A 27,931-nucleotide genomic window follows, 5' to 3' on the forward strand; every position below is an offset into this window, starting at 1 on the left:
CCATTGGTCAAACAATTGATTTTAATGAATACACGCGTGGGAAGACCACTCTGTACGCAGACAGGGATTGATCTTCGACTTAATCAAAGCATACACAGATTTTTATAGCATCAGGGTTTGAATTAAAGACGCCCCTTCATACGTCACAGACAGAATATATATACCGGTATACGTCAAATCAAAACCACAATGACTTTTAACACGGTTTAAAAGAACATTGTCTTCTATCTCGTCTGAAACACGAGCCCCACATCCTGCCAGACGCTGTTCCTCTTTCCAGAGACAAACATGACCAACTTCTCACCTATACATGAGTCTCTCTGAGTGTGTGTGTGTGTGTCTATGTCGTCCTCAAATGCTCTCTCAATTCACCCGTTGCACTTCTGACCTTTTACCAGACCAGAGGCTCATCCTTATGTGTAATAACCTAACTGAAACTACATGTACTATGTTGAATAAATGTTTTAATCAAGAACCTCTACTAAGAGCTTAATAAAAGAATATAAAAGTATAACAGACAATTTGAATAACCTAGTAATTCAAATAGCCTCGTCTAGCCTGCTCCTCAGAATAACTTAGACTCTGCTTTCACTTCTGCAAACTCTCTGCAACTTCCTGTCAACTCCTGCAACTTAGTCTTTCTGAAAGACACACACACTGTTTAAACCTCTGAATACAATATCAATGCTGCAGATTATATTATTAATGCAATGGTAATGATGATGATTATTTAACAATAGCAGTAAAATAATTTCCCTGCTCCACAGCGCTTTGGGTGCCTTGAAAAGCGCTATATAAATCCAATCCATTATTATTATCATTATGCTCTTCTTGTAAGATGATGTGAGATCTTTCTCATGGATTTTGTCCAAGAGAACCTCCGTCTGTATGACGGAAAGCAGAGTGGCTACACATTTTGGGTATGTAAGGTGAAGGGTGTAATAGTAGGCCATAAGGTATAAAGCACCCTCGGTAACCAAGTCTTTTGGAAATGTGGTTATTGGCACATCTCCTACCGCTAGGATGCAGTTGGATGGACTCACAATCAGGACTGGGCATGAGAGAGGACGTTTCATCAGATAGGTATTAGGGTCTTCTTGGTCCTTTAACAGATAACACAGACATACTTTTGTAAGGATGATGCACTTTTGTTTCAAACACATAACTAAAGCTAAATTACAACAAAAGTTGAGGTTCTGAGAAAACACATCTGAAATTGCTACTTTTAATTATTCTCGATGGAATTACTGTTCACATCTGTCTAGCCTTCCTGAAAAACAGAAAACCAAGGCTACATTTAATTAGGTATCATTGAGGTGATAAAAATGTGCTACCACGTAATGCATCCATGTTTGTATTTACTGGTCACAGAGATCTAACCTGTGAGAACCCTCATTCCAAAAATGTGTTTTAGGTGCCTTTTGAAGGCTTAGAACATATAATATGTGAATATAAAATACTTTGGCACTCATCAGAAGCATTTTTTTAATACTGTTGTCCCAAAAAGAACAAAAACAAAAAACAACTACTACATTTTACACAACTCACCTCAAGGACATGCACCAGAGCCTCACTCGCATCCCGTGCCCTCTTTGGAGGAGCAGAGGTGGATGGGAAGAGTGATGGCAGCACATGTAGGATCTCAAGAGCCTGTTCAGCTATACAGAAAAAAGAATCATCATCTCATTACCAAACTTAAACAAAATCCTCAAGATCAAAAAAAACAAACAACAACAAATATTTGGCCAGTGACAACCATCGTGGATTGAAAAGGTGAACAACAAGACACTAGCACATGAAAGTTAAAGCTGTAATCCATAGTTTAAGCTTGTCACAGTAACCTAAAAAAATGCTAAATGGTGTAGATAATTGTAGTATACTGTGTTTACAGTAGGCTAATATGACTTATGCTTAAATGCTAACTACACCTACATTGGCCTACATTGCATTAATGTCAGTCTGTAAAACTTAATGCTCAAGAGGGGAGGGAGGGGGAACAAAAAGGGATTTATCTTACATTGTATGTTGTGTAGTGAGCCTACACAACAACCTTTTCCTAAACTGGCCTGTTGGTTTGTATTTTTAGCCTTTTGTAGTGTTGAGTCTGTTTTCCCTGCGCGTAACTAGCATCCAGAAATGCATATACTATTATATATTGTACATATATTTATTAGTTTCAGATGTAGCCATTCTTGTATTTTGCTTGTTTACATTATTGTATTTTGCACAACTCTGTTGCTTGTGAAGCTCGCACACAAGAATTTCACTCACATGTGCTGTACCAATGTACCTGCACATGTGATGTGACAATAAAAGTGATTTGATTTGATTTGATTTGATAAAGGTGCGGCTTTCAGCTCCTTCAAGAAGGAGAGGGGGAGTGGGGGATTAGGCCTTTAAAATTTCAAATTCTCCTCCTCCTGTCCTCAGTGACATTACTTTACGGACTACTGCTTTAACATGCTTAAAGATCCAAACTATACTCTGATGACCAATAACACCAAAACATCATTGCTTACCTTTATCCATTCCCATTGGGGGCTTCAGCGTCTTTTTCCATACACCAAAAAACTGCACCTTCTAGTCAAAAAAAAAAGAAAGCTTGCCATCTTCCCTTCAGTTCATTGATGAAGTTGGCATTTTCTTTATCCAAAATGTGATGAAGCTCCTCCATCACCTATAAAATATTCAGCATACCAATACAAACATGTCAATGCATCACTGAGGAGCAAGAAGTCGGTATGATAAACATTGTTTGGCTTGAATCACGTGGATTCAACAATGACTTACATGTCCAATGTCCTTGAAGCAAGGATATGCTTCTAGAAGCTTTTTGTGTCTGTCCTCCTCGCGAATAGTATTTGAATCAATGAATGCTCTTCTGGCTGAGAGACATCCTGGTGGTTTGTGTTTTTTCTTTTAAACAAAGTTTGTAGGGTCTTGTAGTGTTTGGCCAATGTTGCTGGACAGTGGGTGTCTGGACTGTTGATATCTGCAGGCTTGTTTGCTGCAAGACACAAAATTATAATGTCTCTCACTTTAAAAAAAAATCTCATGTCATTAAAATGACAAGTGTCAGAAATCTGCCATAAAAAAATATAGACTATACTTTAATGGAGTTAAATCTTAAAACCCCCCAAAAAACTACAGCTCTGAACTTAACTATTAAATACTTATTCATTTTTCAAAATATTTACCATGTAAATGCCAATTTACATATGGTCATGCAATCATATACAATTATATGTAGGCACACAAGTGCACCACTATAAAGATGTGCCCACACACACACACAGCCATGAGGCAGTTGGATGGACTCACTATTAGGACTTGGCAGGGTAGAGGGTTCTTCTTCAAGTAGGTTTTGTGCTTTCCTTTTTCCTTAAAGACATAGCAAAGAGATATTTTGTGTCAGGGTAATACATTTTAAAAAATTAGTTTGGAACCTAAATTAAAAAAACAGTTAAAAAGAGAAAAAAAAGCCTCTAGTGAGGCACATTGTTTTTAAAAACATTACTTTACATGATATACTGAGTGGTTATAGACAGTGATGTTGCACAGACTTATACTATAAACACACCACAGTACCCAGCTCTTTAAATTTATAATATACTGGCTTTTATTAATACCAATACTTTATTAACATTCATTTCCACAGAAATGTTAACAAACTGATGATAAAACAGGAAAAATGTGATGTAGTTATCATTTTCTGATGCCCATTTTAAAGCCTTTTACTTCTGTCATGTCAGGACTGCCATCTTGACTCAACATGCAGGTATATTTGTTTTATTTTTTTATGATGACCACACAGTGACCGGTTTGTAAATGTAAAGTTGAAACTCACCTTCTAACTCACTTGTTTTACTGGCCGACTCTGGGCTGCTCCTCCCTTCTGTGGACAGATCCAGAATGATTGTTGAGTCACTTGAATCCATTTCTTCTACGTCACTTGGCTGATCAAGACGTCGCCTCTTGGCAGAGCTGCAAAGATTAGTCAGTTAATCAATTAGTTATCAACTATAAACTCAATCAATTCATATCTTTATTGTATAGCCATTTTCATATATACAAAGTGCTTCTTCCTTTCATGCTAAAACAGGTGAGGAAACTAAAGGCAGGTCACCAAATACTTGATTGATCATTTTGGATCACTTCTTTCTTTCCTTAATAAAATGCCCAAACATGATTTTAGCTTTTTTGTTTGTCCTCTATCGTGGAAATTAAAATTGTCAGGTTGTGGACAAAAGAAGACTTTTGGGGAAAAACTTTCACAACTTTCAGACATCGTACTGACTAAACATCTTATCAATTAATGAGGAAAATGAATAACAGAATTATCATTGCTAAAATTAAAATTAATTAGTTGCAGCCTTACCTCTTTGAATGTCTCCCATCTGGAGTGGCTTTTTGGGGGGATCTCACATTTTGCAGTCTTTTGTTTAGCTGTGTGTACACAGTAACCTGTATAGGACATTTAATACATTTTTCAAACCACTACTAAAATGTCCAACATGAAACACTTTGGTATTGAAGTGGATGCATTTCACTTACCCATGTATTCTTGATGCCTTGGTCCTGTAGCATAGGGTAGTACTGCACTATTCTCTTTGCCATTGCTGTAATTTCTGGTTTTGACGGGTATCTATCAATCAATCAAAATCAATCAAAATTTATTTATATAGCACATTTTTAAAGACCGAAGTACACCAAAGTGTTTTCCAGTAAAATCATGATACAGATAAAAATCACAATATAAAATATAAATTACAGATATAAATAAAATATAAAATAATTACATAATCCAAATGCAAAGCCAGATGTAAATTACCCTAAATCGCCTTGAATGCCAGGTTAAACAAATACGTTTTTAAACGTGATTTAAAAGACTGAATGGAATCTGATGCGCGAATATGAAGAGGAAGAGTATTCCATAACCTGGGTGCAGCAACGGCAAAGGCACGGTCTCCTCTGGTCTTCAGCCGAGACCTAGGTTGCACTAAGAGCAGTTGGCCCGATGATCTTAGTGCTCTCTGAGGGCTATACAGACAGAGGAGATCAGCTAGGTAGTCAGGTGCCATATTGTTTAGAATTTTACAAGTAAACAATAAGATTTTAAAATCAATTCGGTATTTAATAGGAAGCCAGTGTAAATTTTCCAGAACAGGGGTGATAGAATCGTACTTTCTAGTGCCGGTCAAGAGACGTGCTGCGGCATTTTGGACCAGCTGCAAACGCTGAAGAAGAGAAGATTGTAGGCCCAAGTAGAGAGAATTACAATAATCCAGTCTTGAAGTGATGAAAGCATGAATGAGTTTCTCCAGATCTTTGTGTGGTATGTAAGGTTTAGCCTTAGAAATTAGGCGTAGTTGGTGAAAGCTGGTTTTTACCACAGTAGAGACCTGTTTATCTAGTTTGAAGGAACTATCCATGAAAACTCCAAGATTCCTAGCAGCATCAGTAAGGTGGTTAGCAACAGGCCCGAATGTGCCAGTCAGTTGTCCCAGAGGCATATTTCTATCAAAAACAATAATTTCTGTCTTCTTTTCATTTAAAGTAAGAAAGTTACGTCATAACCAGTTTTTGACATCGCTCAGACAATCAAACAGAGGATGTAGTGAAGATGAAACATCCCCAGTCTATGGAAGAAATATAGTATCATCAGAATTCAAGTATTTTTAGACATTGAATTTATGACACTGAATTTTTATCCTCCAAATTTCCCTGCAAAAATATTCACCTGCAAAAATTCACCTGCAAAAAATTCACCTGCAAAAATTCACCTGAAAAAAATTCACCTGCAAAAATTCACCTGAAGAAAATTCACCTGCAAAAGTGATGAACTTTAATGACCCAAGCCAGAGCAATCAGCACCAGATCGAGTCGAGTGGCTCTCAGCCAATTAAATTACGCTGTTTGATCACATGACACCGTTAGCCAGCAGTGTGTCTCCTAAAAGAGAGCTGTTTAAAGGTGAGTGATTAAGTTTTTCTCCTAAATAGAGATCATTACAGAACGCCTAGTCCTACTTAAAATCCCATTTATTATTATTATTATTTTTTTATCATCTACTCGAACTAAGGAAAACGTTTGACTAACTCAAAGACAATTTCCACGCCTCCCCTGCCTGACTGCAGAGGCAGTTTTGAATTTAGGAGCGCCAAGATGGCAGCGGCAAACCCTGGCGGCTCTCCGGTGAGTATATATATATTTTTTTATCTTCAAGTTTGTCTTTTGAAACCTTAATTTTATTTAAATCCGTTGCTCACGTATAAAGTACACAGACGGGGTCTTTGCTCAACTCGTCTGAGGCGTGTCTCACTAAGCGCTACATGCTAGCATCCTGCTAACCGAGCTACCCTTTACATGCTGTGCTTTAGAAAATGGGATACTCGTTAAAAAAAATACTCCGCAGATATTGATAGATAGACGAACACTGCAAATATAATGTTGGAAACGAGAACGGCCTTTGGTGAAGGGGTAAAATACACCATGAATAGAGCCATAGAGTGAATGGCTGCCATGGTTGCAGAACAGCCTGATTTAATGACAAGAATGGGGAAGAGTGAGGTGAAGTGAACCAAAGCCACAAAACACGGTCAGACAAGGCGGCAAAAGGGCAGTGATCTGTCCGTCAGTATGAAGTTGGTGTGTGCTTTGGTGAACAAAAACTCCAGACTGGTAGCAGGAAGATGGGAGACTCGTGTTTCACTGGAATAGTGGTGAATTAAAACATCCTTTGTTGGGGACATTTCGGTGTAAATGCATCCATACAGGCAAGACAGAGGCAGACTAGACAGTGAAGAAAACAAGGCAAACATTAGAAATATAAAAACGGAAATATAGGATGAGTCGGGGATGAGTTCCTGCCCCAAGTGGAGGAGTTCAAGTATCTCGGGGTCTTGTTCGCGAGTGATGGGAGAAGGGAGCCGGAGATCGACAGACGGATTGGGGCTGCAGCTGCAGTAATGCGGACGCTGCACCGGTCCGTCGTGGTGAAGAGGGAGCTGAGTGTAAAAGCGAAGCTCTCAATTTACCGGTCGATCTACGTCCCTACCCTCACCTATGGCCTTTACATGACTAATGTCCCCTCTTCTCCCTACCTCACATTAGCCCCCATCTTTCTTCCAGGTGGAAAAGACCCGTCACCTTCTGGGAGAGGCGGCTCCCGTGGGAACAGCTCCCACCACCAAGTCCCTGAGCGAGTCTCTGTCCCCCAGCGTGAGCTCCAGCACTCTGTCCACGTCCACCTCCGCCTCCTCGCAGATCTCCAGCACCACCTTTGAAAGCGTGAGAAGGAGCTGGCCACCAAGGTGAGAAAAACGTGGGCTTAGTGGGCGTTCTTGTTGCTGCCTTCTTCCTTCTCTGCTCGGAGCTGATCGGTCTTGTTCCTGTTGTGTTGTAGTGCCTGCGCCTTCTGACACACACCTTCAATACTGAATACAAGCAGCTGGTGAACAGCATCAGTGACTGCAAGGTGAGAAATAATACAAAGAAATAAAAAAATAGCCTTTCTGTGTCACATCAGGGAGTTCCTATATTGACGTCTACCTCATCCTGCTGTTGTTTCACTTCAGCTTTCTCTCATCTCACCGATCGGACGTGATCCATCCGTGACGAGCTTCAGCAGTGCCACCCTCACCCCTTCCTCTACCTGCCCCTCTCTGTCGGACTCGCGCTGTGGCTCCATGGGCCAGAAGTAAACATATTTTTAGGAACATTGACCTCGATCTGCAAACGGTTATTGACAGGTTATCTATTTGATTCTGACTTGGTGTGATTTGTGTTAAAGGACCCCTGAGAACAGCTCACGTGCCTCCAGTCCCTCCTGCTCAGACTGTGAAAACTTCCCGATGGTTCCCACTCTGGAGACCTCCTACCTTGCGCGGGCTGCAAAGAACGAGTTCCTGAACTTGGTGCCTGATATTGAAGAAATGCGACCAGGGTGAGTAATGCCATATTAACCCAAATACTGTCACTATGACATGTGTCTCACAGACCAAATGTAAGTCGACACTCATGTTCTCTAGTTCAAGCAGAAATGATGTGGATCGATTCAAATTCCTGAGCCTGGATGATTTCAGCTGGAAACAAACCAACTCTGCTTCTTCCTCAGGTAATTCAATTCAATTTTATTTATATAGTGCCAAATCACAACAAAAGTCGCCTCAAGGCGCTTCATAGATAATAATAATGGATTGGATTTATATAGCGCTTTTCAAGGCACCCAAAGCACTTTACATTTACAAGCCATTATTCATTCACTCTCACATTCACACACACTGGTGGAGGCAAGCTACGGTTGTAGCCACAGCTGCCCTGGGGCAGACTGACAGAAGCGAGGCTGGCATATCGCGCCATCGGCCCCTCTGGCTAACACCAGTAGGCCGTAGGGTAAAGTGTCTTGCCCAAGGACACAACGACCAGGACAGAGAGCCCGGGGATCGAACCGGCGACCTTCCGGTTACAGATACAGAGAAAAACCCAACAATCATATGACCCCCTATGAGCAAGCACTTGGGCGACAGTGGGAAGTAAAAACTCCCCTTTAACAGGAAGAAACCTCCAGCAGAACCAGGCTCAGGGAGGGGCGGGACCATCTGCTGCGACCGGTTGGGGTGAGAGAAGGAAAACAGGATAAAGACATGCTGTGGAAGAGAGACAGAGGTTAATAACAGATATGATTCAATGCAGAGAGGTCTATTAATGCATAGTGAGTGAGAAAGGTGACTGGAAAGGAAAAACTCAATGCATCATGGGAATCCCCGGCAACTATGCAAGTTGTAAACAGTTGTAGGATTAAAGATTATTGAATGTACAGAATGATTATTTACACAGAGCTATACAGTAGTGCAGTTAAGATAAGTGAGGGTGTAGATAGTTTCTACAGAGGCTATATAAAGTGCTAGTGGTTGTGAGTGGTGGTTCACTCCATGTTATTATTGTGTGTTTGAGGGTACAGTTGTCCATTGTGGGTGTGTGTATGTTCAGTCCATGAGTTTAACGTGGGTCAGATGTCAGGAGGCAGAGTTCAGGAGTCTGACAGCTGTGGGGAAGAAGCTGTTCCGGTACCTGGTGGTCTTAGTCCGGAGGCTCCTGTGGCGCCTCCCAGAGGGCAGGAGGGTGAAGAGTCCATGTGATGGGTGACTGGGGTCTTTGATGATTTTCCCAGCCCTTTTCAGACACCGCTTCCTGTAGATGTCCTTTATGGCAGGAAGTGGTGCTCCGGCGATGCGCTGGGCAGTTTTCACGACCCTCTGCAACGCCTTCCGGTCCGAGGCAGAGCAGTTCCCGTACCAGACTGTTATACAGTTGGTCAGGATGCTCTCGATGGTGCAGCGATAGACATTCACCAGGATGTCTGAGGACAGGTGGTTCTTCCTCAGAGTCCTCAAGAAGAAGAGGCGCTGGTGAGCCTTCTTGACCAGCTTGGAGCAGTTGGTCGTCCAGGTGAGATCCTCGGAGATGTGGACTCCCAGGAACTTGAAGCTGCTCACACGCTCCACAGCCGTCCCCTTAATGTGGATGGGTGGATGTGGGTCAGCATTCCTCCTGTAGTCCACGATGAGCTCCTTGGTCTTCTCGGTGTTAAGCAGCAGGTTGTTTGTGTCGCACCACTCAGCCAGACGATCCACCTCCTCCCTGTAGGCGGCCTCATCGTTGTCACTGATGAGGCCAATCACCGTGGTGTCATCTGCAAACTTAATGATGGTGTTGGAACCATCAGCAGGTCTGCAGTCGTGGGTGAAGAGGGAGTAGAGGAAAGGGCTCATCACACAGCCTTGTGGTACACCGGTGTTCATTGTGATGGTAGATGAGCAGTGGTTATCCAGCCGGACATGTTGGGGGCGGTTGGTCAGGAAGTCCAGTAACCATTTGCAGATGAGGGAACTGATGCCCAGGTCTGTCAGTTTCCTGATGAGTTGTGAGGGGTGGATTGTATTGAATGCTGAACTGAAGTCTATAAACAGCATTCTGGCGTAGGTGTTGTTGTTGTCCAGGTGTGAGAGGACAGAGTGCAGTGCGATGGAGACTGCATCCTCTGTGCTCCTCTTCTGGCGGTATGCAAATTGGTGGGGGTCCAGGGTGGGGGGGAGACAGGATTTGAAGTGTGCTAGGACCAGCTGCTCTAAGCACTTAGCTATTTACAGTTCATAACAAGAGACAAGGCACCATTTCTCTCCTTTGTGTTCCAGTCATCACAGCAGATTAAACTTTTAAAATATTTGCAAATAGTATAAAGAAATATATAAAGAAGTAAAACAGTAATTTATTAATACTTAGAAATACTAAAACTTACATTTGTCAGCAAAAACTGCTGCCATCTGAACCGAAACGTTACAAACCAGCTTACCCACAATCTGTGTATTTTTCTATGCTGGCTACTTAAATTGGCATCCAACAAGCTATTTGCTTTAATCTTTTATTAGACAAAGGCTGACTGGTTAGTTCAAGCTTCAACTGCATCCAAAGGACTGAAAATGTTTTAACACAGTGACTGAACTTGATTGAAGTCTCCGTAGTTTGTTGAATCTGTTTCGAGTGACTTATTTTCACAATTCCAGGAATTTTTAAAAGGCACCAAAAAGCATTACAACGCTGAGCTCGAGTCTGTGGACTTCAAAGGAAATGCAGAGGAGGCCAGGGTCCACATCAACAGCTGGGTGGAGAAGCAGACACAAGGTAAGCATAATGTAACTTTAAATGATCTCCACTGTAAATCCTTGGGGATCAGTTGTGTTGTGTTCAGTTGAGACATTATTACCGGATTGTCCACCGTCCACATTATTTTCTGTTTCCAGTTCTTCCAGTCTAATTTCTATTCAGTATTAAGCAGCACTATCTCTGGGTTTTACTGTTTGGTTTCATGCTATTAATAAAACCATCACAGCAGTATGTTGCTGTAAATAGCAGGCCAATTCTTCTATTCTTATTATATTATGTGATGGGTACTTCTACTTTGATCACTTGTGTCTTTAACATATTTTTATTTTTCAGGCCCATTTAGGATTGGCTGCTATTGATTCTATATCTTTATATTATCTTAAGTGCAGCAGGAAATTCATTCATTGTTTTTATAAAAGCGCGATACAAATACAGGCCATTTATAAATCTACCATCTATAATAATAGGATACAAGGACTTTCCATGAGGGTTATAGGACTGTGGTGCCACCTGCTGGAAATGAGACAATCTTAATCCCATTATTTTTGTAGGAGCCATTTTTGGGTTGATACCTCATGTTGCCGCTAGAGGTAACCTTTTTAAGTTTCTTTTTCTTTCTTTTTTTTTTTTTTACTTTATTTAACAAACAATGAGTATACAACATACGAACAGATGAAGTATACAAAACAACAGAACATGAACACAAAAAGCCAAGGGTAAAAGAAAAGGGTAACAATTATAAGAATACACATACATGTATTGTTTTGAGAGCCTTTGTGTTGGTGGAGTCTGATATTGATTGTATGTACATTTCCACATCCTTAAAATAATGACAGAAATATGGTGTTTTGTTAGTAAACTTACATTTATGGATAAAAAATGTAGCTAAAAGTATGAACAAATTCATCATAAAAAACATTTATCATACTTCTTGGGGAACTTAAACAAACAGAATAAAACATTTTCCCATCGTAAAGAAAACTCCCTTAAAATATGGACAATAACAAACCTGCTAAATTCCTTCCAGAATCTCTGTGTAAAAGAACAGTACCAAAAAAGATGCGTCACAGTTTCTGGATGATCCCCACAGAAAGTACAATTAGTATTTATGTCCCTTTTAAATTTTACCATGTAGTGACTGGCTGGATAACATTTATGTAGAATTTTAAATGAGACTTCTTTCACCTTATTTACAATCAAATATTTATGGGGGACCATCCAGACTGTCTTCCACTTGATATCTGGAACATATCGGTTCCAATAAGATGTTATATATGGGAGAGAGACGATATCTTCTTGGAATAAACTACGTATTCTCTTATTGCTGTTACCAAGTTCCTGTGAAAAGCAGATTTTTCCTATTGGTGACTCAGCTGGATCAGGGAGAGTGACTGAGGCAGATATTGAGCTGTCAGTGTTTTTATATAACATTAAAGTCCCTGAGGGTGTGGCACCAAGCACCACTGAGGATTCCACCTTTTTAAGTTCCTGTATGGTAGGTTTATGTAAGGTATTTAAGGTGGACGCACGTAATCAGCGTCAGGTGTGTTGTTAATCATAAGAAGGCAAAACGTTTGTGACCGCTGCGCTTTTATCTTAAAATGTTTGGAACAAAGACCAAAAAGGACAAGATAAGTACTGCTGGAGTTATTGGACTGTTTAATTAATTCATGCATACCAGAAGCATCGCGTCACCCCCGCTAACAACCACCTCAGTGGCTTCAAGCCTACGCTTGAATTTTTGTTTTTTGTTCCCTGTTATACTGATCATAAAGCTTTTTCCCCCTTTTTTTTTTTAAAATAAAAACCATCTTGCTGTTGCCCTGTTTTCTGATTTTATAGCTGAAGATGTTGTACAGTAACTAGTGCATCTTTGGTAATAGTTAATAGTTTTCATAAATTCTTTTTACCAGATAAAATCAAGGACTTGCTAAGCCAGGATGCAGTGGGTAGCCTGACGAAGCTGGTTCTCGTGAATGCCATTTACTTCAAGGGCAGCTGGAACACGCAGTTTAAGGAGGAGAAGACTGCTGATGCGCAGTTTCGACTGAACAAGGTAACAGTGCAGAAAGGCAGCATAGGATGGTGCAGTTATACTTTGATCTGTCATACTACAAACGAGCTGTGGATTTTGCTGAATGAGAACATAAAGCCTGGAGCTCTGAGGGGATAAAATCGTGCTTTTAGGACGATCACTTTCCAACTTTATGCAGTTATGCAATGCAGTTTATTATTCATGTAATATCCAGTAAGTTCTCAAATAAATCTCAAACAACAGCACATCACAAACTTCGGCTAACAAGAACAAATTGTGTTGTGACGTGTGCTCTACATCCAAATCCACTCAATGGCTGGAATAAAACCATGACAGAACTTTTTGAGATCATTTTGAGACTAAACACAAAAAACATTTCTCTTGTCTCCCCTATTTTTCAGAACGACACTAAGCCGGTGAAGATGATGCAGCAGAAAAGTAAATTTCCTTTTGCGACCATTCCTGAGGCCAACTGCAAGGTAACATCCATCACTTTCAGCTTATTACAGGATTTCACCAGCATGATCTAAAACTTGTCTTTTACAAATATCAGCCTAAATTTCTAGATTAGGAAGTCAGATCATCTTTGATGGAGTAATAAATAAAAACAATGTTTCTGGACAGATTCTTGAGATGCCGTATAAAGGAAATGACCTCAGCATGCTCATATTCCTGCCTAATGACATAGAAGATGATACCACAGGCTTGGAAAAGGTAAGATGCACTTACCAGTACTTTAATGTCCAGTTTCAATCAGACAAGCTAGTGACACTGTATCCACACAGCTGGAGAAGGAGCTGACCTATCAGAACTTTGTGGGCTGGACTCGCCCAGACATGATGAGCCCCAACGAGGTTGATGTCAAGCTCCCTCGATTTAAGATGGAGGAGAAGTATGACTTGGAGAAAATCCTGACCAACATGGGAATGGAGAACGCTTTTGACATCTACAAGAGAGACTTCTCTGGTGAGAAATATTGCACCAATGAGACACACTGAATCAATTATACAGTTATATTGAGAGCACAAAAACTGCAAAACATCATCTGGTAAAGAAAAAAACACAACTGATTTCTGGGCTCTTCATCTACTAGGAATGTCTCCAGCAAATGACCTGATAGTGTCCAAAGTTGTCCACAAGGCTTTGGTGGATGTAAATGAAGAAGGAGCTGAGGCTGCTGCTGCCACTGGGGTTGACATGGAAGTCCGCTCTATAACGATTCCCGCTGAGTTTGTTGCCGACCATCCCTTCATCTTCTTCATCCGACATAAACCCACCAAGAGCATTCTCTTTGTGGGCCGGTACTGCTCACCCGAGTAAACACGAGCTGACATTGACATGAATTAAACATAAAACATTATATACAGTATAAGATTTTGTAAGGTAAACCTAGTTCATACAAATGAAGTAAAGAAAAGTTATTAAAACAAAACGTGCCTTGCTGTTTATTCTTTCAGTGTCCCACAGTAGCACATTTCCTGCTAGGAAAATGTCAGAAGTCACATCATTTCTGTAAATTGGGAAGTAACTGTAATACATCAAGTCACCTCTGTCTCTTGTTACCAGGACTTTTTAAAATGAATGGTGCAACATGGAAACATGGCCCTACACAAGAGTTTAGCTTTGAGCTCAATATGCGATGATCCTTTCAGCCATGACATCTCTGACATGGGAAACCAGGGAATTTGATTAGAAAATGGTGAAGGATTTTCTTTTCAGTTAGAAACTGGATTTGTGTAACATGTTGGTGAAAAGCCCCCAAAGAAACCAGCATATGATCAGTCGCTATATTGCATTTAATACAAACGTCCTTCGTGTATCCTTTGAATACAGAACAGATCATTTCTGATATCTATGAGTAAACCCAACCAGCACGTGTCCCAAAAGACCCCACAGTGTTTTTATCTGGCTTTTCCCTGACAGTTAGTGGACACTGACAGATGTGTGCTGAATATGAAAGGACACAAAAGAACTAAAGGTTTGCAGGGTTAAAAACAAGAACTACATGAAGGTTGTTTCATCCTGCTGTAACTTATGACAGAAGCATCTTTTGTTTATTTTTTTATTTATTTACACAAAGACAGATGTTGAAATAACAGGAGTAACAGTTTAATTCAATTGAAATCAGTCCAATCGTCTATAATGAAATTATTGTTTTTCATTAGTTGGCAAAAGATGGGGGTTGTTGACGGCAATTCAGTGAATGCAACAGGGGAGGACGCCAGTTTGGATGGAGGGGAATCAGCAGGACAGATGAGATTTTGTTTAGGAGTCGAGTAGTTGTGTGAATGAGGAGAGGAGAGCACATTAGACTGCTGAGAGACGGGGAGGTAGTCAAGCACTGACCACATGTCTTCTTGGATTTCAGCAAAACAGATGGGCTCATCTCGGTCTTGAAATAATTCAACGCGGGGTTGAACTGATGCAGTTTGAGAGGCATCTACAGGAGAGGCAGGGGTGGGTGAGGGCTGCTGAGACTGCGCAGTGATGGGGAGGGGGTCGAGCTCTTCCAGCACTGACAGCAGTTCTTCCTCACTGTCTGCGACAAAGGCTTCCTCTGTCTGGAACTGAAGGGCTGCAACAGGGGAGTCCAATGAGTCCTGCTTGAAATATCTGGCTTTCTGGTCGTTTGAAAGCGACTTCCACTGTGGACAGAAGATCATAAGAACACACTGTGAGCACTGCTACTACACATAACTACAGGACAGCTGGGACACATGCAAAAACATGAGCAGACAACATTAACAGATGCATAAATGTATGCAGAGTTACACACTTACTCTCTGTCCCACCACTGCATTTACGGCTGCACTTCCAGGGATGTTGAGTTCAGCAATGACCTTTGGCCTCTGCTCTTTGAGATAGAGCATGAAGGCATTTGGCGGCTTCTTGACGTATGGCCCATCTTCATCCTGCTGGGCTGGGCACTTTCTTTTTCTTCAGGAATAAAACACAGAGTAAGAGCACATGTTAGCACTGTGTACAACTGTGAGGGAAGCAGTTCAAAAACAAAAGCACACAAAACACACAACAGGTGATGAGACAAGCTGCAATACGATCATCTATCCACTAGGTGGAAGAATTGATCAGTAGAAAGAGGAGATGTGCTCAAAACGACATTCATACATAGATTTATTCTTCTTAGTTAGTCTTAAGAATTAGGATTCACTGACAGTGAAGAAGTTTCAGACGTGCACTCGCGTTTCCCCTTTTGCCTTTTCCTGCTCCAGCCAAGTCCTCCGCCTGCTCTACATCTCTCCTATTACCTTTTATTACGCTTGCACTCATGCCTTTGCCTTTCACCACTTCAAAACTGCGCCTTCTTCAATATTACCTTCATATGCTCTCTTTGCTTTTCGCCTTCCTCACTACACTAAGTACCATTTTTTAACGCTGTGTACTCACTCTTGCTAAGTACATGTGAACAGATCTTGAAGAAAAAAAACAAAACAAAACATACTTTTCTTTTCTCTTCTGATACTATTGAATGATCCTAACAGAAAAAAACAGAGTTAACACTGACTTAATAAAAAAGTGTTATATTTTATCTCAGATAAACTAGTCAGTGTTTATTAGTGTTTGCTCAACTAGAAGTCTTCATAGTAGCATCCACACATCAAGTCTTTAAACAAATAATGAAAGGATAATGAAAGAAAGTTTAATGTGAAATTACTGAATTATATGAAATGCCAGAGTGTTTTTCTTTAAACTACTTGGGACACTGCCTTTTAGTGACATCACTAAAAGGCAAGGTTCTAATGTTGTGTTGCCATAGACTCCGGAGTTTACTTTTAAAGCTCACTTACAGAACTGACTTATACAGCTTAGTTAGAAAAGTCAAGCATCCAGACATTTGAAGGACTATTCACTCATTAAGGTGACATTTTCTATTTTAAAAGTTCTCAAAAAATTAAGATGAAAAAGGAAACAAGAAAAGTTACGACTGAGGCAGATAAGAAAGATCCAGGAGATCAAAGTAAGTAAAAAAAAAAAAATCCCCCAAATAACAGAATGTACATTTCTAACAATGTTGAGGCTCTGTGTATAAAATGATTCATTTTTAGAGGATTTAAATCCTGGTTTTGATTGAAACTAACCTGAGTGCAACATGTCTAATCAAAGAAAGGTTACTGGGGCACTTTGTCTTTTGGTAAAATAATGTGACAAGTTTATTCTTGGACTGAGCAGTGAAAACAGAGCAACAAGTGTCATCAGTATCTAGACTTAGTAGACCTAATATGGACTCGTGTTGGTGTGTTTTTTTTATCAAAAGGATAAACTTGTTATTATATTGTAAGCAATACTAATTTAAAATTCAATGACATCAAAATCCTTCTAGTCCTGATGTCGAGCGCTCTTTTTCACTAATGTGTTGTTGTTGTTTATAGATTGTAAGAGCAGGATGGCTAAAAGAAAGGCCAGTCCTGAAAAAACGACCCCCATAAAAAGAAGGAGGGTCACTGAGCAGGCTGGTCCTTCCACCAGCTCAGATGCTCATGTGGTCGGGGGAGTTAAGCGAAAGGTCCAACAAGATGAAGCGGGGACAACCAATACAGCAAAGAAGCGTAAACTTCTTGAGCATGTGAGCGGTGACAAGGGGCAGGCATCTTCCTGGTTGGACACTGGTAAAGGTAGGCTAATTAGTTGAGTGAGGGGTAGATTAAGTGTACATCTGGTTGCTAGTTTGAAGATATTAGTGTTTGGGAGATATTTGTGTCTATTATCTAATAAGCTGACGTGCTTTTGGTGTTTTCCACATCTGCAGACTGCAGCATAGAGATTTCAGAGAGCTGCAGTAAAAACAAAAAGGCTGGCAAAAGGAAAGCTGCGGGAGACACCAGGGACCCACCTAAGAAAAAGAACGTGGACCAGGACAAAACCAAAACCGTTGCCAAAAAGTCAGTGGCTGAACAGAAACGTAAGTAGCAAGCAGCTTAGCTTTTATATTCAGGTGAAGAGCAAAATGAACATTTAGGGTACAGCAGAGAGTAATTTGTGTGACAGCTGTAGTAAAACCCAATTTGTGTTTGTCTGTTTAGGTGACTTCCAAGCGAGATACGTGGAGGAGCACCGGCTTGGAGAAGGAGGATGTGGAGCAGTGTTTTCTGGCTACCGCATAAAGGATCATTTACCAGTAAGTGTTCAGATGGTGGTAGTAAGACAGGCAGTAATGCAGATAAGGGATAATATCGTAAGCTGAGATGTATGCTGTTTTACACCTTTAATGATGTCATACTGAGGAAATGCTCATCAATGCCCTGTGTCTTTTAGGTGGCCATCAAACACATCCCAAAGGGGAAAGTGTACTGCAAAGTGAAGGTAAATGTGCAAGACTTGAATTGTTTTTACATTAGTGGATTGCATGCAGCGTTCACCTGTGGAACGTCTGTGCCTCATCATCCACTTTGTTGAAATATTTCAGGATGATAACGGGAAGAATGTGTCAGTGGAAGTTGCCATCATGCTGAAGCTTGCAGCTGAAGCAGATGGATCAGTGGAAACATCAGCCCCAGTGTCTCTGTTGGAGTGGTTTGACTTTGGCAGAGAGCTGATCCTGGTGATGGAGAGACCTGTCCCCGCTGTGGACCTGGATAAATACATAGAAGAAAATGGAGGATTTTTGCCAGAGGACAAGGCCAAGGCAAGTTGACTTGCCTTAGAAGAGTCTTAGACTGTACATCATTCAATCAAAGCACAGAGTATTAGAGAAACATTAACCCATTGATTGATTATTGTCTTTTTCATCGTTTCCAGGTAGGGCTGGGCTATATCATACCATTCACGGTAATACCGGTGTAATTTTGGGCAACGATAGGAAAATGAAATATCGCGCTAGAATAGGTAAAACGCGCATGCGCAGTGCCTATGTTTACATACGCAGATGGCGGTGACGCAGAAAGAGAAGAGCAAAAGTGGATCGTTGAATGAAACGGATGAACCAGAACTGGTTTGTAAAAATGCTGCAACTTTAGTGGTGTGGAACTGGTTTAGCTTTCGTCCGTCAGATACACAACAAAGCACGATTTTTGGTAGCGCATGCTAGCGGGCCGCCGTTATTACCGTGTTGTTTGGAAAATACGGCACACTTAAAATCAATCCTTTGATTTTTCTGAAACTCGACAGTGCCCCTTATAATCCCGTGTGCCTTATGTATGAATTCTGGTTGTGTTTACTGACCTCAAAACGATTTTATGTACACGGCGACTTTGCTAAGCTACAAAGCCGCACCGCTCGATGGATTGTCGGAGCATTACGGCTATCGTAGGCAGGCGCCTCGCGGAGTGATACGTACTGCACCTCAACGTGATATTACCGTATTGTGTGTGAATAACCTCTTTTTAAGCTTTGTGGATATTTTACATGGTTATGCTGAGGATATGTCGGCCAATTTCCACTGGAAATGCCTTTTGGTTAAACTGTCAGCAAGGAATTTGCATTTGCACTGTTACATTTTTATATAACTTTAATGCACATAAAAAAACAGCTGCTTGTTTAAGTGAAAATACATTTATGGGGTTTTTTGCACTAATAAAGTTGTGGAGTTGTAAAGTATTTTGTCTAGTGTCAGTTATATCGTCAGTTATATCGTCAGTTATATCGTTATCGCAACTTTTCAAATGTATATCGTGATAAATATTTTTGGTCATATCGCCCTGCTCTATTTCCAGGTCATTCTGAAGCAGCTGGTTGATGCTGCGAAGCACCTGGAGGATAAACACATCTTTCACCGGGACATCAAGAGTGAGAACATTCTAATTGAGACCGGCTCAGATGTACCGCGTGTTCGTATCATCGACTTTGGACTGAGCTGCTTTGTTAAGGAGCAGTCGCAGTACCGCGTCTTCTATGGTAACATATTCTGCTCTTGCTCTTCACAGATGTCACAATTTTCGCCTTTTGTTTTAGAAGAAATTGCAATTGTGTCTGTTTATTAGGTACAGAAATTTACTCCCCTCCCGAGTGGTACGGGCGCAGTTGCTACAGGTGTGGACCCACCACGGTATGGCAAATGGGAGTGGTTCTGTACGAAGCGCTTCATGCCGGGGACTTTAACACCACGAGCTTCCTCAAAAAGCGCCTGAAATTCAAAAGACATCTGTCCAAAAGTAAGAAAACGTCACACTTCAAGACTGACTGATGGCTTGGACCACTGGAACTATCATCTTCATGTTTTTTCTCTTTCCTTTCTTTCCAGACTGCCGGGATTTCTTGGACGCCTGTTTAACCAAAGTCCCGGAGACGCGGCCGACGCTGGAGGAGCTACAGCATCACACTTGGCTGAGATAAGCCTATCACACACACACACACAAACACACACAATTCAGACGTTATCATTTATGTGTGATGTATGAATTACCTTTCTTTTTTTCAGGAAATAATTTTTTTTAATTGGCCCACTTTAAATTTCAGTGTTTTGGAATTCCTGTAACCCCCCCCAGCCATCCCAGGAAAGGGGATCTCTCTTTGAATGGGCTTTCCCGAGGTTTCTTCCCGTCAGTCTGGCCCCCCCAGGGGAGTTTTTCCTCGTCTTCATAGAGAGCTTGGGCTGGCTCAGGAGCTCCATCAAAACTGTCTTTATTTAATTACTCTAATGTAATCATATACTTTAAAGTAATCAAATAAAAGACAGTAAAAATCTGAAGACTTGAAGTAAACTTCCATTAAAATAAAACTTGTTTAATTCATCTTTGCTGAGGATACTGTGTTATTACTATTTCAAGGATTATGTCAGAACACCGGATACTGGTACCCATCCCTACCCATCACTAGGGAACAGAACAAACCAGACATCAATTACAACAAAAATGACACTGACCCAGCCAGCATAACTTGTCTGCCTTAAGAAATGTTTAGCAATATTACAAATTGGGTGATATGCCTTAAAGTAGCTTCTCATGTGTTCAGCATTGTCAAAGGCTACATTTTAATTAAAACCACAATCTAGTAATGTTCTGTCTTTAACCTTCCTAATTTGTTTTTTGTCCTAACCTAACACTAAATTGCCAGTGAAAACAAAAGTTACATAAATAAAGAAGAGTAAAGAAAATTACGGTCTTTTTTATTGTAACAGTTTACCAGTGTACAGTTGGGTTTGTGACATATCTATCTAATAGACTCCAATTTGTGCATGTAAATGGAGAGTCCTCTTCACACACTGAGGTTAATTATGGAGTTCCACAGGGTTCAGTGCTAGGACCAATTCTGTTTACATTATACATGTTTCCCCTAGGCAGCATCATTAGAAGACATAGCATAAATTTTCACTGCTATGCAGATGACACCCAGCTCTATCTGTCCATGAAGCCAGATAACACACACCAATGAGTTACACTGCAGGAATGTCTTAAAGACTTAAAGACCTGGATGGCCGCTAACTTTCTGCTTCTTAATTCAGATCAAACTGAGGTTATTGTACTCGGCCCTGAAAAGTTTAGAAATATGGTATCTAACCAGATTCTTACTCTGGATGGCATTACCTTGGCCTCCAGTAACGCTGTGAGGAACCTTGGAGTCATTTTTGACCAGGACATGTCCTTCAACGCACATATTAAACAAATATGTAAGACTGCGTTCTTCCATTTGCGCAACATCTCTAAAATTAGAAATATCCTGTCTCAGAGTTCATGCATTTATTGTGTGAATGTGTGTGTGAATGGGTGGATGACTGGATATGTAAAGCGCTTTGGGGTCCTTAGGGACTAGTAAAGCGCTATATAAATACAGGGCATTTACCATTTATTACTTCCAGGCTGGACGACTGTAATTCATTATTATCAGGATGTCCAAAAAACTCACTGAAAAGCCTTCAGCTAATCCAAAATGCTGCAGCAAGAGTCCTGACAGGGACTAGAAAGAGAGAGCAGATTTCTCCTGTTAAATCCAGAATTGAATTCAAAATCCTGCTCCTCACATACAAGGTCTTAAATAATCAGGCCCCATCTTATCTTAATGACCTTGTAGTACCATATCACCCTATTAGAGCACTTCGCTCTCGCTCTGCAGGCCTACTTGTTGTTCCTAGAGTATTTAAAAGTAGAATGGGAGGGAGAGCCTTCAGTTTTCAGGCCCCTCTTCTGTGGAACCAGCTTCCAGTTTGGATTCAGGAGACAGACACTATCTCTACTTTTAAGATTAGGCTTAAAACTTTCCTTTTTGCTAAAGCATATAGTTAGGGCTGGACCAGGTGACCCTGAATCCTCCCTTAGTTATGCTGCAATAGACGTAGGCTGCCGGGGATTCCCATGATGCATTGAGTTTTTCCTTTCCAGTCTCCTTTCTCACTCAGTATGAGTTAATAGACCTCTCTGCATTGAATCATATCTGTTATTAACCTCTGTCTCTCTTCCACAGCATGTCTTTTATCCTGTCTTCATTCTCTCACCCCAACTGGTCGCAGAAGATGGCCCCGCCCCTCCCTGAGCCTGGTTCTGCTGGAGGTTTCTTCCTGTTAAAAGGGAGTTTTTCCTTCCCACTGTCGCCAAAGTGCTTGCTCATAGGGGGTCATATGATTGTTGGGTTTTTCTCTGTATCTATGAAGCGCCTTGAGGCGACTTTTGTTGTGATTTGGCGCTATATAAATAACATTGAATTGAATTACCTGAGGAAGAAGCAGAGTTGGTTTGTTTCCAGCTGAAATCATCCAGACTCAGGAATTTGAATCGATCCACATCATTTCTGCTTGAACTAGAGAACATGAGTGTCGACTTACATTTGGTCTGTGAGACACATGTCATAGTGACAGTATTTGGGTTAATATGGCATTACTCACCCTGGTCGCATTTCTTCAATATCAGGCACCAAGTTCAGGAACTCGTTCTTTTGCAGCCCGCGCAAGGTAGGAGGTCTCCAGAGTGGGAACCATCGGGAAGTTTTCACAGTCTGAGCAGGAGGGACTGGAGGCACGTGAGCTGTTCTCAGGGGTCCTTTAACACAAATCACACCAAGTTAGAATCAAATGGATAACCTGTCAATAACCGTTTGCAGATCGAGGTCAATGTTCCTAAAAATATGTTTACTTCTGGCCCATGGAGCCACAGCGGGAGTCCGAGAGAGGGGCAGGTAGAGGAAGGGGTGAGGGTGGCACTGCTGAAGCTCGTCACGGATGGATCACGTCCGATCGGTGAGATGAGAGAAAGCTGAAGTGAAACAACAGCAGGATGAGGTAGACGTCAATATAGGAACTCCCTGATGTGACACAGAAAGGCTATTTTTTAATTTCTTTGTATTATTTCTCACCTTGCAGTCACTGATGCTGTTCACCAGCTGCTTGTATTCAGTATTGAAGGTGTGTGTCAGAAGGCGCAGGCACTACAACACAACAGGAACAAGACCGATCAGCTCCGAGCAGAGAAGGAAGAAGGCAGCAACAAGAACGCCCACTAAGCCCACGTTTTTCTCACCTTGGTGGCCAGCTCCTTCTCACGCTTTCAAAGGTGGTGCTGGAGATCTGCGAGGAGACGGAGGTGGACGTGGACAGAGTGCTGGAGCTCACGCTGGGGGACAGAGACTCACTCAGGGACTTGGTGGTGGGAGCTGTTCCCACGGGAGCCGCCTCTCCCAGAAGGTGACGGGTCTTTTCCACCTGGAAGAAAGATGGGGGCTAATGTGAGGTAGGGAGAAGAGGGGACGTTAGTCATGTAAAGGCCATAGGTGAGGGTAGGGACGTAGATCGACCGGTAAATTGAGGGCTTCGCTTTTACACTCAGCTCCCTCTTCACCACGACGGACCGGTGCAGCGTCCGCATTACTGCAGCTGCAGCCCCAATCCGTCTGTCAATCTCCGGCTCCCTTCTCCCATCACTCGCGAACAAGACCCCGAGATACTTGAACTCCTCCACTTGGGGCAGGAACTCATCCCCGACTCATCCTATATTTCCGTTTTTATATTTCTAATGTTTGCCTTGTTTTCTTCACTGTCTAGTCTGCCTCTGTCTTGCCTGTATGGATGCATTTACACCGAAATGTCCCCAACAAAGGATGTTTTAATTCACCACTATTCCAGTGAAACACGAGTCTCCCATCTTCCTGCTACCAGTCTGGAGTTTTTGTTCACCAAAGCACACACCAACTTCATACTGACGGACAGATCACTGCCCTTTTGCCGCCTTGTCTGACCGTGTTTTGTGGCTGTGGTTCACTTCACCTCACTCTTCCCCATTCTTGTCATTAAATCAGGCTGTTCTGCAACCATGGCAGCCATTCACTCTATGGCTCTATTCATGGTGTATTTTACCCCTTCACCAAAGGCCGTTCTCGTTTCCAACATTATATTTGCAGTGTTCGTCTATCTATCAATATCTGCGGAGTATTTTTTTTAACGAGTATCCTATTTTCTAAAGCACAGCATGTAAAGGGTAGCTCGGTTAGCAGGATGCTAGCATGTAGCGCTTAGTGAGACACGCCTCAGACGAGTTGAGCAAAGACCCCGTCTGTGTACTTTATACGTGAGCAACGGATTTAAATAAAATTAAGGTTTCAAAAGACAAACTTGAAGATAAAAAAATAAATATATACTCACCGGAGAGCCGCCAGGGTTTGCCGCTGCCATCTTGGCGCTCCTAAATTCAAAACTGCCTCTGCAGTCAGGCAGGGGAGGCGTGGAAATTGTCTTTGAGTTAGTCAAACGTTTTCCTTAGTTCGAGTAGATGATAAAAAAAAAAATAATAATAATAAATGGGATTTTAAGTAGGACTAGGCGTTCTGTAATGATCTCTATTTAGGAGAAAAACTTAATCACTCACCTTTAAACAGCTCTCTTTTAGGAGACACACACTCATGTGATCAAACAGCGTAATTTAATTGGCTGAGAGCCACTCGACTCGATCTGGTGCTGATTGCTCTGGCTTGGGTCATTAAAGTTCATCACTTTTGCAGTTGAATTTTTGCAGGTGAATTTTTTTCAGGTGAATTTTTGCAGGTGAATTTTTTGCAGGTGAATTTTTTGCAGGTGAATTTTTGCAGGTGAATTTTTGCAGGTGAATATTTTTGCAGGGAAATTTGGAGGATAAAAATTCAGTGTCATAAATTCAATGTCTAAAAATACTTGAATTCTGATGATACTATATTTCTTCCATAGCAGAGCGCCCAGAGTCGGCGATTAGAAGAAGGTCATTGAAGACTCTTAGTAGGGCAGTTTCGGTGCTGTGACGCGGTCTAAATCCAGACTGGAATTTATCACTTATACCGTTTCTCTCTAAGTGGGTCTGTAGTTGCTGAAGCACTATTTTCTCTAAAACTTTTGACATGAAGGGGAGTTTAGAAATCGGCCTGTAATTTGCTAGAGTGTTACGATCAAGGCTACTTTTCTTGATAACAGGTTGCACGACTGCATGTTTAAAGACAGTCGGAACATAGCCAGATGACAGTGATGAGTTCATTAAAAATAAGATACAGGACCCGATTGTATTCAATGCATTCTTAATGATACGAGAAGGAATAATGTCATGCAGAGAATTTGAGCTTCTCAGGTTATTAATTATTTCCTTTAAAGTCGAGAATGACACAGGTTCAAACTGTTGAAAAACCGTTGAACATTCAGAAACTGGGGCTTGATTTACTACTGGAGAATGTGGGGCCCTTAACACCGAGATTTTATCTATAAAATAATTTAGAAATTTTTCGCAGAGGGCCGGGGAGGCACCCATCGAAACGTCAGAGCAGGGATTAACCACTGAGTTAAAGATTTTGAACAGAACTCGAGGATTGTGACTATTAGTTGCAATAATGTTTGACAAAAAAGAAGTTTTTGCCATTTTGGCAGCCTTCTGAAAGGTGTGTGTCAGAAGGCGCAGGCACTACAACACAACAGGAACAAGACCGATCAGCTCCGAGCAGAGAAGGAAGAAGGCAGCAACAAGAACGCCCACTAAGCCCACGTTTTTCTCACCTTGGTGGCCAGCTCCTTCTCACGCTTTCAAAGGTGGTGCTGGAGATCTGCGAGGAGACGGAGGTGGACGTGGACAGAGTGCCGGAGCTCACGCTGGGGGACAGAGACTCACTCAGGGACTTGGTGGTGGGAGCTGTTCCCACGGGAGCCGCCTCTCCCAGAAGGTGACGGGTCTTTTCCACCTGGACGAAAGATGGGGGCGAATGTGAGGTGGGGAGAAGAGGGGAGGTTAGTCATGTAAAGTCTGTACTCTAAGAAAAAACTTTTTAGAATAGCACTTTGGTCTTTGAGTTGAAAAGTCATTTTTCCCTCTACGATATTAAACAGATTTATTTCTTTATGAATCTTTTAAGGCCCCACCTCCTGCAGCTGCTCCATCTTCTCCAGCTCCCACTGGTGCTCTAGGATGAGGCTATCTCCTCTGGGCCTCCAGCCGGCCAGGTTCTCCTCTCCACGCACATAAGCCACTGATGTGTCCAGGACCTTCCTCCTCCTCCGCATCCCTGCTCAGGACATGAGCCCTCATTAGGATGAAGCTCTCCACAGAATCTCCGGTCAAACCTCACAAAATTTCAAGAACCACCAAACAGCTAAAACAGTAAATGAGAGAAGGAACACGGATTCTGCACAAAGACGTAAACACAAAGACCCGCGAATCAGAATCGGTGAGACGTCGCCTTTCTCACCCGACGGCACGACACTCGGGGCTGAAAGCAGACAGCTCGCTGATTCTGATGTTTCGGCGGCTCCGCGCTTTGTGTTTACGCCCTTTTTGTGCTGATTCTAAAGCTGTTAGTTTGATGTCTCTCCAAAACAATATTGACTGAACCAGCAGCAAAAGAAGATCCAAACTACGCTTCACAAAAACATCATCATGAATTCACTCTGACTTTTGCTGTTTTGCTTCCACCACACTTCATGCACAGCTCTCTCTCTCTCTCTCTCTCACACACACACACACACACACACACACACACACACACACACACACACACACACACACACACACACACACAAGCTCAACGTTAACAAGTGGGAATTTTTCTGGATTTAAGAGAAGATGAATAAAAGTGAGCAGTATTTACTACATGCTTTGGGTGACTAAATGGAGGATGGATAGGTGACATGAAAACACTACTGACCCTTTATACTGAGCCAATAGCTCACACACTTCTACTAAATCTGTCTAAAGAGCCAGTAATCACAGAGGATAGATACTGGAAGCAAACTGAAATGTTAGGAGGAACTAAATCACACATTACAACACCAGTGGCAGCACCCTGCTGTCTCACACATCGGGATCACGGTCCTGTTGAAACGGGCTAATCGCTAAAGCCCACAGTTGCATTCCTCTATACTCAATATGATGGAAAAAACTATTTTAACAAACAATTAAAAAATGAACAAGTAAAAGATCTACTATAGCCAAAAGAAGACCATTTACAGACTATAGCCCTGTGAACAAGTATTTGCCTCCTTTCTCATTTCCTATCTTATTCCATATTTGTCACACTTACACCTTTCACATCAATACATTTATAACATTAGACAACAATGTCTAATATTCAACGGCAGTTTTCAAGGGCAAAACGCTATCCAAACATACTTGGTCCTATATGAAAAAGTAATCACACAGAAAACCTGATACCTTGTGTGTCACCTCTGACACCAACAACTGCAGCAAGCGTTTGGTGCTAGAGGTCACATTTGGACTCTGGACCTCTGTGGAGTGTGCACATGATCTCATTACTGTCTAAAAATCCAAGGAGTGCTGAATCATTGAAAAATACACAGTAACAGGTGTGTAGCATCGCTAACTAGGTAGCAACAAGCCTCTAACACAGTGTATGTATGCTAGCGGCTAATCTAGCAAACAAATGAACAGAGTGCTTTTAGCTGTTGCACAAGGATAAGATGATAAACTGTGTGTCTTTTTTATAATGACCTGCTTCAATTTACCTTAATCCAAGGAGTGCTCAGTGTGGGTAAATCTGCCATGAGCAGATAAAGTGGATGAGTGGGACTAGGTAGGTGTGCCGAAAACAGGCAACAAAGCTGACGCTGAAGAGTGTGCTGAGAACATAGTGGCGCCGCCAGCAGGTTTCCGGCTAGCAGGAAGACTTTGGCGCAGTAACACCTCCAACATTGGCAGTCCCATTTTGTGAAAGCCAGTAAAAAAAAATAGCTAGGTTTCCATGTGTCATTTGTGTGGAACAATGCTGCACAACAAGCTAAATAGATTTAAAAAAACGAAAAAAATTGTTGAACAACAGAAGATAAATGTCCTTTTTTTCTATTTCCTTCTGGCCGGCTGTGTGGTGCGCAGCCTTAAGAGGCCAGCATTC

At 41.7% G+C, this 27,931-nt stretch overlaps 4 protein-coding genes across 11 annotated transcripts; 2 read left to right on the forward strand and 2 right to left on the reverse strand.

Annotated features, from left to right (window-relative positions):
- Positions 1-5,825: 5,825 nt before the first annotated feature.
- On the forward strand, positions 5,826-14,132 carry LOC113024473 (leukocyte elastase inhibitor-like). Of its 4 annotated transcripts, none has more exons than XM_026171598.1 (13): positions 5,826-5,973; positions 6,083-6,195; positions 7,132-7,313; positions 7,406-7,477; positions 7,578-7,699; positions 7,793-7,945; positions 8,031-8,116; positions 10,566-10,683; positions 12,579-12,721; positions 13,102-13,179; positions 13,325-13,414; positions 13,486-13,666; positions 13,794-14,132. In XM_026171598.1, exons 7-13 carry the CDS (start codon positions 8,075-8,077, stop codon positions 14,018-14,020), a joined length of 879 nt encoding a protein of 292 aa, XP_026027383.1. In that variant the 5' UTR covers positions 5,826-5,973; positions 6,083-6,195; positions 7,132-7,313; positions 7,406-7,477; positions 7,578-7,699; positions 7,793-7,945; positions 8,031-8,074; the 3' UTR covers positions 14,021-14,132. The 4 variants fall into 4 exon arrangements, with proteins under 4 accessions (XP_026027383.1, XP_026027384.1, XP_026027385.1 ...); XM_026171599.1 differs by having other exon boundaries at positions 6,138-6,195; positions 7,114-7,313; XM_026171600.1 differs by having other exon boundaries at positions 6,138-6,195; positions 7,451-7,477.
- Positions 14,133-14,748: 616 nt separating this feature from the next.
- Positions 14,749-18,147, reverse strand: LOC113024477 (uncharacterized). The gene is made up of 3 exons (XM_026171605.1): positions 18,076-18,147; positions 15,481-15,637; positions 14,749-15,345 (listed from the first exon to the last, which is right to left on the reverse strand). Exons 2-3 carry the CDS (start codon positions 15,568-15,570, stop codon positions 14,815-14,817), a joined length of 621 nt encoding a protein of 206 aa, XP_026027390.1. The 5' UTR covers positions 15,571-15,637; positions 18,076-18,147; the 3' UTR covers positions 14,749-14,814.
- Positions 16,446-20,390, forward strand: LOC113024471 (serine/threonine-protein kinase pim-1-like). Its single transcript, XM_026171595.1, has 9 exons — positions 16,446-16,676; positions 17,089-17,331; positions 17,466-17,618; positions 17,740-17,834; positions 17,972-18,019; positions 18,123-18,341; positions 19,369-19,549; positions 19,636-19,806; positions 19,896-20,390. Exons 1-9 carry the CDS (start codon positions 16,616-16,618, stop codon positions 19,985-19,987), a joined length of 1,263 nt encoding a protein of 420 aa, XP_026027380.1. The 5' UTR covers positions 16,446-16,615; the 3' UTR covers positions 19,988-20,390.
- LOC113024478 (kinesin-like protein KIF1B) lies at positions 18,227-27,693 on the reverse strand. Of its 5 annotated transcripts, XM_026171609.1 has the most exons (10): positions 27,546-27,692; positions 25,947-26,089; positions 25,587-25,768; positions 24,219-24,276; positions 23,101-23,300; positions 22,937-23,008; positions 22,717-22,836; positions 22,470-22,623; positions 22,299-22,384; positions 18,227-18,287 (listed from the first exon to the last, which is right to left on the reverse strand). In XM_026171609.1, the coding sequence occupies exons 2-6, from the start codon at positions 26,085-26,087 to the stop codon at positions 22,993-22,995; spliced, it is 597 nt and encodes a 198-aa protein (XP_026027394.1). In that variant the 5' UTR covers positions 26,088-26,089; positions 27,546-27,692; the 3' UTR covers positions 18,227-18,287; positions 22,299-22,384; positions 22,470-22,623; positions 22,717-22,836; positions 22,937-22,992. The 5 variants fall into 5 exon arrangements, with proteins under 5 accessions (XP_026027394.1, XP_026027395.1, XP_026027391.1 ...); XM_026171610.1 differs by lacking the exon at positions 22,299-22,384 and having other exon boundaries at positions 22,937-22,963; positions 27,546-27,693; XM_026171606.1 differs by lacking the exon at positions 22,299-22,384.
- Positions 27,694-27,931: the final 238 nt, after the last annotated feature.

The sequence above is a fragment of the Astatotilapia calliptera genome, chromosome 6 (assembly GCF_900246225.1).
Source record: "Astatotilapia calliptera chromosome 6, fAstCal1.2, whole genome shotgun sequence".
Classification (NCBI taxonomy): Eukaryota; Metazoa; Chordata; class Actinopteri; order Cichliformes; family Cichlidae; genus Astatotilapia; species Astatotilapia calliptera.